At 54.2% G+C, this 11,869-nt stretch overlaps 1 protein-coding gene across 2 annotated transcripts in view; it reads left to right on the top strand.

Annotated features, from left to right (window-relative positions):
- Positions 1–11,869, top strand: part of C4H21orf58 (chromosome 4 C21orf58 homolog) — a 19,270-nt gene continuing 7,401 nt past the window's right edge. For both annotated transcript variants that reach the window (XM_011725738.3, XM_071095886.1), the window contains exons 1-5: positions 1–677; positions 1,373–1,433; positions 3,104–3,177; positions 3,774–3,938; positions 8,056–8,167. In XM_011725738.3, coding sequence (XP_011724040.3) covers positions 303–677; positions 1,373–1,433; positions 3,104–3,177; positions 3,774–3,938; positions 8,056–8,167 — 787 coding nt within the window. In that variant the 5' untranslated portion in view covers positions 1–302. The remainder of the gene's footprint in view (positions 678–1,372; positions 1,434–3,103; positions 3,178–3,773; positions 3,939–8,055; positions 8,168–11,869) is intronic.

The following is an 11,869-nucleotide window of genomic DNA, read 5'->3' as shown; positions in this document are numbered from 1 at the left end:
CCCCTTCTGCTGCCTGGAATTTCCTGAACTCCTTGGTAGGCAGTCTCCCCGCCCTGTCTTCCCTGCTTGCTCTGAGGGTCTGTAGGAGGGGAGGTGCCGTTAACACCCTGGAGGCAGTACACAGGGGTGGGGCACCCTCCCCTAACACACAGGTTCTTCTGGACTGGGTCCTGAGGCTGGTGGTGCACAGGGGGTCATGACTGTCCCCTTCCCCCAGGTCTGAGGGCTCTGCCCCTCTGCCTCAGCTACTGCCCACTTTTTTTGTCTTCCCATGAAGCCCAGCTGGCTACACCTGGGGATGAATGTTTACAGGTAGCCTGAGGACGCACAGTGGAAACCTGGTAACCTGGGGCCTCCCTGTGTCCGGCAGCCTGGCAACTGTCACGCGGCGCCCAGCGCTGGCTTGTGGGGCACTGCAGTCCAGGGAGGGTGTGGCTGTCTTCCCACAGGGCTCTTCTCTTACCTCAGGCTGGTCTCCAGGAGGTAAGGACAGCCCCGCAGGTGACACTGGTGCTTGGGCTCCTGCTAAGCAGTTCTTTCCTTCGAGTAACAGAACCAGGGAGGGAGGTGGGCTGCGGCCTCCCCTGCCCCTACAGTCGTCTCCTGCAGCTCCCACCATGCTGGACTCATCAGCAGCAGAGCACGTGACCCGACTGACGCTGAAGCTCTTGGGACAGGTGAGGCAGAGCCCGGGATGCTCCTTTTTTAACAACTGCCAGGCTGTGGCATTGGAGGGACTCTTTGAGACAGCCCTGCAGGTGCAGAATGCAGGGCCCCAAGGGCCGGGCCTGGGGCTGGCAGCCCAGCAGACCCATCCACAGACTCAGTCTTAACATTCTCTGAGGGTCTGGTCCGGGGGGCCTCAGTGCCTGGGGGCTCCTCTGCACCCCCTGCCTGCATTGTTCCCTCTCCTGCTGTCCGAGGGACCTGCTGCCCGCCTTTTGCCAGCCCTGCATCCTGGCCCACAGGCCGCCATGAGAGGGACTCACGCTTGGACACACCCAGTAGGTAACTGCTCAGCTCAGGGTTCAGGTGGGGGATGATCCAGGCATGCACTGACTGGGAAGCCTGGAGGCCTCACCAGTGCAGTCTCTCTCAGGGTTGCACTTCAGAAATCTGCCTGAAGGGGCCACTCAGAGCATCCGCCCCTAGGCTTGCAGGTGGAACACATGAATTCGCTAGAGGTCAGGCTGACAGAGGCAGCTCATGAAGATCCTTGGAGGGGGTTCGTCTCCCACCTGTTGGCCCTGGAGGGGCTGGGTTATTCCTGACATACCGTTCTTTTCACTCGGAAAGCCTCTTAGTCATTCCTGGAGCACACACGGCCTTTGCCTGGAGCCAGTGTCTCTGTCATGGTCTCTTTTCCTCACAGAAGCTGGAGCAAGAACGGCAGAACATGGAAGGGGGACCTGAAGGCCTCCACCTCGAGCCAGGTGAGAGCCCCTGGGCTGCTCGGAACCAGCACAGACAGACACAAGTGTAGCCGCGCCAGGGGGAGGTGGGGACAGCAACTCTGGGAATCACCCGCACTCCTGGTACCACCAAGACTGTCCTCAACACGTTTCCTTTACATTCAGAGTTGAAGACACCCCCATTCCTTATCACCTTTAGTCTGCAAACCCCAAAAGGGTGCACCTTCATTGTTCCCATTTTGCAGATGAGAAAATGGAGGCAGAAAGAGGTTGCTCACCCTGGCAGTGGTCACACCCAGATCAGACCCAGTTGCTCTGGTTCCAGAGCCTGAGCTTGCCCATTGGTTGGGGAGGAGCTGCTGTCCTCACTGTTACCCGGAGACGTCCAGGGAGGAGCTAAGGAGGCCGGAGGAGCATTTCCTGTTCTTTGGAATGTGGGGCAACCTGTGAGCTGTGGGGGCTCAGCTGCCAAAGGCAGAGCCCAGTCTCAATACAGAGAGAAAATCCCAAACCAGGTCCCCTGACTGCAGAGCCAGTGCAAGGGAACAGAATGGCTACCAGTGCCTGGGGCAGAGAGTTTGGGGACCCCCAAGGACTGGCTGGGGTTCCCAACGGCCCCACTCCAGTGTGATGCTGGGTGAGGGGCAGGACCCCTGTGCCTAAGAGAAAGGAGGTCAGAACCCTGCCCCCCACCTTCCGGAGCCTTCTCTTGAGTGCAGACCCTTCCCCAAAGAGTGTAGACTTCGTTTTTTTCTTTTCTTTTTTTTTTTTTTTTTGAGAAGGAGTCTCGTTCTATCACCCAGGCTGGAGTGCAGTGGTGCAATCTCAGGTCACTGCAACCTCCACCTCTGAGGTTCAAACAATTCTCATGCCTCAGCCTCCCAAGTAGCTGGGATTACAGGTGTACTCCACCACGCCTGGCCAACTTTTGTATTTTTAGTAGAGACGGGGTTTTGCCATGTTGGCCAGGCTGGCCTCGAACTCCCGGCCTGAAGTAATCTACCCACCTCAGCCTCCTAAAGTGCTGAGATTACGGGTGTGACTCACTGTGCCCGGCCAGATTTTTTTTTTTTTTTCCTGAGACAGAGTTGGTCTCACTCTGTCGCCCAGGCTGGAGTGCAGTGGCCTGATCACAATTCACTGCACCTTTGACCTCCTAGGATCAAGCAATCCTCCCAGCACAACCTCCCGCTGTTGAGATTACAGGCATGAGCCACCACGCCCGGACTGGGGGGCAGGCTTGAGGGATGTGCAGATACTTGGGGGTCAGACCAGACTCTAGACCACTTGGGGCCAGAGGGTGGCTCCAGGTGGCCAAGATCAGGCTGCAACCAGTCCCGTAGAGGCCTTGGCCTCCCGGAGCCCAAGGGACTGTGTACGAAATGCACTCAGGAGGAATCTGGTCGTGTGACTTCAGGCTCCCTTCCAGGAATGAGATGACCGTTGGCCAGACTCCAACACTGAGTTCCCTGGATTACCCCTCCTCTGATGCTGCCCCTTGCCCTCCTTACCCAGCACTGGTCCCTCTTTCTCTGGGATAACCTAAGCCCAGGAGCTTCCCAGGCCACATCCATCCTGGGAGTGTGGGTGAGGCAGGGCCTTCCGACATGGGTGCAGTGCCATCCGGTCCGAGTGCTTGCAGCGACAGCCTCTACGCGTTCCTTGGTGAGCAAGCAGGTGCTTCCCTCCAGGAAATGAGGACCGGCCGGACGACGCCCTGCAGACTGCTCTGAAGAGAAGGAGAGACCTTCTGCAGAGACTCCGGGTAGGCCCTGAACCCTCTGAGCGAACCTGGCTGAGCTCACTGTAGTAGAGACGGCTGCTCAGCCTTACAGCACCGGGTGGGAGGGTATTGGGGAAGACCTTTCTGGACTCTCAGGGCCAGGCCCCAGTGAGGGCACTGTTAGCTTAGAGACCTGCCCGTGTGCAGGTTTCCATCAGGGCAGGAAATGTTGAGTAGGGGCCCAATTCCAGGAGGACCTGGAATTCTGGGATGCCCGGAGGTTTGCTCCCACGGCACTCACCAAAGATGCATCTGAGTGGCAGAGACGCCAGGGAGGTGGGGCCGCTTTTCTAGGGGGAGATCTTTGCAGCGAAGTAGGCCTGGAACTGGCTTGAAAGAACAGATCCTGTTGGCTGGGAAAAGAAAACAACTGGAAACTAGCTGACACACTTGGGTAAATTTCAGAAGGAGGCCACCCTCGTGCGCACACCCCTCGAAGGGTCTTCCAGCCATGGCCATCCTGCCTGGAGAGGGGCCTGTACCCGGCCCAGGCTGGCCTGAGCCTGAGGCTGCGGGTGCCTCTGCAGTGTTGGGGTTCCCCCTCCCCAGTGTGCAGCAGCTCTGCATTGTCCTTGCAGGAACAACACCTCCTGGACGAGCTCTCTCGGGCCCAGGCCTGGAACGGGGCAAGCAGAGGAGCCCTCGGATCAGTCCTGCCCCCTGAGCTGCCCCCCACAGGCATCCTACCCGCTGCTTCCCCAACCCCGCTGGCCCCAGACCCGCCAAGGATCATCCTGCCTACGGTAAGAGGGCGAAGGCAGGAGCACATCTGAAAGGAGGAGGCAGGTACAGAATTAAGATTTTATGGCTGGGCACGGTGGCTCACGTCTATAATCCCAACACTTTGGGAGGCCGAGGCAGGCAGATCATGAGGTCAGGAGATCAAGACCATCCTGGCTAACACAGTGAAACCCCGTCTCTACTAAAAATACAAAAAATTAGCCAGGCGTGGTGGCGGGCGCCTGTAGTCCCAGCTACTCGGGAGGCTGAGGCAGGAGAATGGCATGAACCCGGGAAGTGGAGGTTGCAGTGAACCAAGATCGTGCTACTGCACTCCAGCCTGGGCGACAGAGTGACACTCCGTCTCAAAAAATAATAATAATAATATTTTACAGAAAGTGGGAGGTACTGTGCCTACAGCAAGGTTGCCTCGTCACCCCCATCCTCCCAAGGCCCACCCTTGAAGGGGGCCAGCCGCTCCTGCATTTCCCCTGCCTGGACACTGTTCGGGCCTCCCCGGACTGCTTACCCCTGATCACAGAGGGAGGCTGGGGCCCAGCTCTGTCTCCCAAACCCCAGCCCTGGCCTTAAATGTTGCATTAGGGGTAGAAGTATATCAGGAGAGCTCAGCAGGCAGAGGGCCCTGAATTTGGGGAAGTAGGTCAACTCCTCAAAACTTTATCCCTGGCTGGGTGTGATGGACCCCAGCACTTTGGGAGGCCGAGGCAGGTGGATCACCTGAGGTCAGGAGTTTGAGACCAGCCTGGGCAACTTGGCGAAATCCTGTCTCTACTAAAAATACCAAAATTAGCCAGGCCTGGTGGCGTTATGCCTGTAGTCCCAGCTACTCAGGAGGCTGAGGCAGGAGAATCACTTGAGCCCAGAAAGAGATTACAAGACTCCATCTCAAAAAAAACAAAAAACAAAAAACTTTATCATGCCTAGGAGATGCCTAAGGCCCCAATGTCCAGGGCAGAATGTTAAAGGTGAATAGTGTTCCACCTCCGAGAGCCTCCTACAGCTGTTCAGCCTTCTGGGTGACAAGCAGCAGCAAACAACTCTGACTTTCTGAAGCAAAAAATGGGTCAGAGGGAAACCAGGCACCCAGAGGCGGGACGGAAGCCGGGGGCCCGGAGGTCAAGGCTTCGGTGGGTTTCGTGTGACCAGAGGCGGGACGGAAGCCGGGGGCCCGGAGGTCAAGGCTTTGGTGGGTTTCGTGTGACCAGAGGCGGGACGGAAGCCGGGGGCCCGGAGGTCAAGGCTTTGGTGGGTTTCGTGTGACCAGAGGCGGGACGGAAGCCGGGGGCCCGGAGGTCAAGGCTTTGGTGGGTTTCGTGTGACCAGAGGCGGGACGGAAGCCGGGGGCCCGGAGGTCAAGGCTTTGGTGGGTTTCGTGTGACCAGAGGCGGGACGGAAGCCGGGGGCCCGGAGGTCAAGGCTTTGGTGGGTTTCGTGTGACCAGAGGCGGGACGGAAGCCGGGGGCCCGGAGGTCAAGGCTTTGGTGGGTTTCGTGTGACTGGGGTGCAGGGAGGGTAGGAGAGAAGAAGAGGCTGAGGTGGGAGTTTCTAGACAGGGCAGCAGAGTCTATGACCTGGAAGGCGTTTGCCCTTTGGGAGGGGACCCCGGCAGCAGCACATGGCGGAGGGAACAAAGGGAAGGGGAGCCTCCAAAGGACCTGCCCCAGACCCTCCTCTGCAGATGGGTTGCCTTCACCAGGTTCTGGATATTCCCAGCCTGTGCCTTCCCGTCTTCCAGCACCAGGAACTTCCTCCTAGCACAGAAGGGAGTACGGGGGGTCGTTGCTGTGGACCCCCCATCTTCCTCATCCCAAACACATCTATACTTACTGTGTATCCGTCAGGGCCAGTTATGCCTGCAGGTTTTGCTCTCAACTCCAGTGACACCAGGCAGGTAAGCAGGGGCCGTGGGTCACCAAGATGAGCTTCCTGGCAGCTGGACACAGAGCCCCTGAAGCAGAAGGTCCCATCAGCCAGGATAGGCACAGTGGCTCTAAGAAAGCCTCATGGGTCTGTGGCAGGGGTTGGCAAACCACAGCTTCAGACCAGAGCTGGCGTGCCTCCTGTTCTCATGCAACCTGCAAGCTGAGAATGGTTTTACATTTTTACATGCTTGGGGAAAAGCCAATAAAATAATAATATTTTGCAACATATGAGAATTATATGAAATGCCAATTTTAGTGTTCATAAATAAAGTTTTATTGGGCCAGACCCTTTTTTTTTTCACATTGTCCATAGCTGCTTTCACACTGCAATGGCCAACTCAAGAGCTGTAGCTGACAGTGTGTCCTGCTTTGGAATCCGTTTACGATCTAGCCCTTGGCAAAAGTTTGCCAACTCCTGGTCTCTGCCATCCTTTCTGTGAACTGAGGAAGAAGGGACGAGGCCAGGCAGCCTTGCACAGCTAGAAGAGGATAAAACAGAAGGCCTTTCATACTCGAATATTCGGCTGTAATTTATTTTTACTCAGAAGAGACACCAAAGTTTACTCTCATGACGTGTTCTATATATGTACTACAGTATATGATGGAGTACAGTAATTAACCAAGTTGTCACGGGGGCTGGGATAGAGAGGTCACTGGGACAGAATTGAGAACGCCTGTTAGGATGCAGCCATCCTACACACCGGTCTGCCCCAGATGCTCAACACCATCCATCATTAGGGAAATGCAAATTAAAGCCACAGTGAGCCACCACTGTATCGCTATTAAAGTGGCCACAATGAAAAAGACTGACCAGGCCGGGCGCGGTGGCTCACGCCTGTAATCCCAGCACTTTGGGAGGCCAAGGCAGGTGGATCTCCTGAGGTCAGGAGTTCAAAACCAGCCTGGCCAACATGGTGAAACCCCATCTCTTCTAAAAATACAAAAATTAGCCAGGCATGGTGGCAGGCACCTGTAATCTCAGCTACTCGGGAGGCTGAGGCAGGAGAATTGCTTGAACCTGGGAGACGGAGATTGCAGTGAGCTGAGATTGCGCCATTGCACTCCAGCCTGGGCAACAAGAGCAAGACTTTGTCTCAAAAAAAAAAAAGAAAGAAAGAAAGAAAAGAAAAGAAACCATACCAAGTGTTGGATGCTCCTATTGAAGCAGAATTAGTGGAACCAGGCTTCAGCGCCCCCTGCTAAAAACAGGAAACATGGGAAACATTAAAAATACTACATCCTAAGTGATATCAAGACTGAAGTACCTTTCCATTCAACCATCTATTCAATGTCTGGGGTTAATCATTTAAAGCTCTCCTTGGACAGATGAATGGATGTATAGGTAGACGGTTGGCTGCTTGGATGGATGGGTGGGTGGATGGATGCGTGGGTAGATGGATGGGTGGGTGGATGGATGGGTGGGTGGATGGATGGGTGGGTGGATGGGTGGGTGGGTGGATGGTTGGTTGGTTGGATGGGTGGGTGGATGGTTGGTTGGTTGAATGTGTGGGTGGATCATTGGTTGGATGGATGGGTGGGTGGATGAATGGTTGGTTGGCTGGTTGGATGGATGGGTGAGTGGATGGATGGGTGGGTAGATGGATGGGTGGGTGGATGGGTGGGTGGGTGGATGGATGGATGGGTGGGTGGATGGGTGGGTGGATGGTTGGTTGGTTGGATGGGTGGGTGGATGATTGGTTGGTTGAATGGGTGGGTGGATCATTGGTTGGATGGATGGGTGGGTGGATGAATGGTTAGTTGGCTGGTTGGATGGATGGATGGGTGGATGGATGGGTGGGTGGATGGATGGGTGGGTGGATGGGTGGGTGGATGGTTGGTTGGTTGGATGGGTGGGTGGGTGGATGGATGGGTGGGTGGATGGGTGGGTGGATGGGTGGGTGGATGGTTGGTTGGTTGGATGGGTGGGTGGGTGGATGGATGGGTGGGTGGATGGGTGGGTGGATGGTTGGTTGGTTGGATGGGTGGGTGGGTGGATGGGTGGGTGGATGGTTGGTTGGTTGGATGGATGGATGGTTGGTTGGTTGGATGGGTGGGTGGATCGTTGTTTGGATGGATGGGTGGGTGGATGAGTGGTTGGTTGGCTGGTTGGATGGATGGGTGGATGGTTGGGTAGTAGATACTGGAGACACTTTATTCAAAGACACATGCGGATAGCTAATCACCTGGCTGTTCCTAGGTCACCCAGCCTCCTGCCACCATCATTCAGCAGCTCCCTCAGCAGCCACTCATAGCACAGATTCCTCCTCCCCAGGCCTTCCCTACTCAACGGTCAGGAAGTATTAAGGAAGGTAAGTGTTCCATATTCATATTGTTGTGGGTTGAGGAAATTACTGAAAGGGAAAATGTTTCTGGAAGCAGGACAGTCATTAGGGTCAGCTTTTGGCTGCTCAACATGAAAATAATTTTAACTTTAAGAAATCCTTATATAGGCCGGGCGCGGTGGCTCAAGCCTGTAATCCTAGCACTTTGGGAGGCCGAGATGGGCGGATCACAAGGTCAGGAGATCGAGACCATCCTGTCTAACCTGGTGAAACCCCGTCTCTACTAAAAAATACAAAAAACTAGCCGGGCGAGGTGGCAGGCGCCTGTAGTCCCAGCTACTCGGGAGGCTGAGGCAGGAGAATGGCGTGAACCCAAAAGGCGGAGCTTGCAGTGAGCCGAGATCGCGCCACTGCACTCCAGCCTGGGCGACAGAGCGAGACTCCGTCTCAAAAAAAAAAAAAAAAAGAAATCCTTATATAAACGATATAGGGAAGGAAACAAGAAGTATAAGAAAGATAACTGAACTAGGAGGTAAAATAATTGGGCTCCAATTCCAACTCATCCAATTATCATCTATTCAAAAACCATTATTAAGATGTTTCTTTTAAAATAACTTTTAGGGCCGGGCTCGGTGGCTCATTCCTGTAATCCCAACACTGGGAGGCTGAGGTGGGTGGATTACCTGAGGTAAGGAGTTCAAGACCAGCCTGGCCCACATGGTGAAACCCCATCTCTACTAAAAATACAAAAATCAACCAACCGTGGTGATGGTGCCTGTGATCCCAGCTACTCGGGAGGCTGAGGCAGGAGAAATTGCTTGAACCCGGGAGGCAGAGGTTGCAGTCAGCCGAGAACGTGCCACTTCACTCCAGCCTGGGCAACAGAGCGAGACTCTGTCTCAAAAATAATAATAATAACTTTAAATACTTGATAGTATTTATTTATTTATTTAGAGAGTCTCACTTTGTTGCCCAGGCTGGAGTACAATGGCACGATCTCAGCTCACCGCAACCTCTGCCTCCCGGGTTCAAGTGATTTCTCCTGCCTCAGCCTCCCAAGTGGCTGGAACTGCAGGCGTGCACCACCATGCTTTGCTAATTTTCAGTAGAGATGGGTTTTGCCATTTTGGCCAGGCTGGTCTCGAACTCCCAGCCTCTGGTGATCTGCCCACCTCAGCCTCTCCAAGTGCTGGGATTGCAGGCGTTTGCCACTACACCCAGCCCAGTTTCACAAGTTTTGTTTTGTTTCTTTGTTCTGAGACAGAGTCTCGCTCTTGTTGCCCAGGTTGGAGTGCAGTGGCACAATCTTGGCTCACTGCAACCTCTACCTCCTGGGTTCAAGCAATTCTCCTGCCTCAGCCTCTCGAGTAGCTGGGATTACAGGCGCCCACCACCATGCCCAGCTATTTTTGTGTATTTTTAGTAGAGACAGGGCTTCACTATGTTGGCCAGGCTGGTCTTGAACTCCTGACCTCAGGCAGTCCACTGGCCTTGGCCTCCCAAAAAGCTGGGATTACAGGCGTGAGCCACCATGCCCGGCTTGATAAGTTTTAACATATGCTTATATCCATGAAACTATCACTGCAATCCAGACTGGGCACATCCGTCACCTCCAAAGTGTCCTCGTGTTTCTTTTTAATCCCTCCTCCTACACCCCCACGCAACTGCTGAGCAGCTTTCTGTCACTATGTAGTAGTTTGCATTTTCTAGATTTTTTTTTTTTTTTTTTTGAAACAGAGTCTCTCTCTGTCGCCCAGGCTGGAGTGCAGTGTTGCGATCCTGGCTCACTGCAACCTCCATCCCTCCAGGTTTAAGCAGTTCTCTGCCTCAGCCTCCGGAGTAGCTGGGATTACAGGTGCGTGCCACCATACCTGGCTAATTTTTTGTATTTTTAGTAGAGATGGGGTTTCACCATCTTGGCAGGGCTGGTCTTGAACTCCTGATCTTGTGATCCACCCGCCTCGGCCTCCCAAAGTGCTGGGATTACAGGCGTGAGTCACCGTGCCCGGCCTGCATTTTCTAGATATTTATAGAAATGGTCTACACAGTATGTACTCTTTTTTGTATGGCTTCTCTCGGCGTAACTGTTTTAAGATTCATCACTATCGGCCGGGCGCGGTGGCTCGAGCCTGTAATCCCAGCACTTTGGGAGGCCGAGACGGGCGGATCACGAGGTCAGGAGATCGAGACCATCCTGGCGAACACGGTGAAACCCCGTCTCTACTAAAAAAATACAAAAAACTAGCCGGGCGAGGTGGTGGGCGCCTGTAGTCCCAGCTACACAGGAGGCTGAGGCAGGAGAATGGCGTGAACCCGGGAGGCGGAGCTTGCAGTGAGCTGAGATCCGGCCACTGCGCTCCAGCCCCGGCGACAGAGCGAGACTCCGTCTCAAAAAAAAAAAAAAAAAAAAAAAAAGATTCATCACTATCATTGGGTGTATCAATACATGGTTCCTTCTAATTGCGGAGTAGTATTGCATTGTGTGAATATATCAGTTTGTTATCCATTCACCTGTTGGTGGATGTCTTAGTCCATGTCTTAGTCCATTTTCTGTTGCTTAGAATATCTGAAACTGAGTATTTTTTTTTTGAGACAGAGTCTTGTTTTTTTTTTTTTGACAGAATCTTGCTCAGTCTCCCAGGCTGGAGTGCAGTGGCACGATCTCGGCTCACTGCAAGCTCCGCCTCCTGGGTTCTCGCCATTCTTCTGCCTCAGCCTCCCGAGTAGCTAGGACTACAGGTGCCCGCCACTACGCCTGGCTAATTTTTAGTAGAGACGGGGTTTCACCGTGTTGGCCTGGATGGTCTCAATCTCCTGACTTCGTGATCCACCCGTTTCGGCCTCCCGAAGTGCTGGGATTACAGGCTTGAGCCACCGCGTCCAGCCCAGAGTCTTGTTCTTTTGCCCAGGCTGGAGTGAGCTGGCACAATCTTGGCTCACTTCAACCTCTGCCCACCAGGTTCAAGCGATTCTCCTGCCTCAGCCTCCTGAGTAGGTAGGATTACAGGTGCCCACCACCACGCCGGGCTTTTTTTTTTTTTTTTTTTTTTTTGAGAGGGAGTCTTGCTCTGTCGCCCAGGCTGGTGCAGTGGCGCCATCTCGGCTCACTGCAAGTTCCGCCTCCTGGGTTCAAGCAGTTCTCCTGCCTCAGCCTCCCAAGCAGCTGGGATTACAGCTGCCTGCCACCACGCCCAGCTAATTTTTGTAGTTTTTAGTAGAGACGGGGTTTCACCATGTTGATCAGGCTGGTATCAAATTCCTCACCTCAGGTGATCCTCCTGCCTCGGCCTCCCAAAGTACTGGGGTTACAGGCATGAGCCACCACGCCCAGCCCACGGTTAATTTTTGCATTTTTAGTAGAGATGGGATTTCGCCGTTTTGGCCAGGCTGGTCTCAAACTCCTGACCTCAGGTGATCCACACACCTCAGCTTCCCAAAGTGCTAGGATTACAGGCGTGAGCCACGGAGTTCAAGACCAGCCTGGCCAACATGGTGAAACCCCATCTCTACTAAAAATACAAAAATTAGCCGGGTGTGGTGGTGGCTGCCTGTAATCCCAGTTACTTGGGAGGCTGAGGCAGGAGAATTGCTTGAGCCCGGGAGGCAGAGGTTGCAGTGAGCTGAGATCACGCCACTGCACTCCAGCCTGGGTGACAGACCAAGACTCTGTCTCAAAAAAATAAAATAAAATAAAATAAAAAATAAGGGGAGGCCAGGCGCAGCGGCTCA

The sequence above is a fragment of the Macaca nemestrina genome, chromosome 4 (genome assembly GCF_043159975.1).
Source record: "Macaca nemestrina isolate mMacNem1 chromosome 4, mMacNem.hap1, whole genome shotgun sequence".
Classification (NCBI taxonomy): domain Eukaryota; kingdom Metazoa; phylum Chordata; class Mammalia; order Primates; family Cercopithecidae; genus Macaca; species Macaca nemestrina.
Note: the sequence above shows the minus strand (reverse complement) of the source record. Positions and strands in the feature narration are given on the sequence as shown.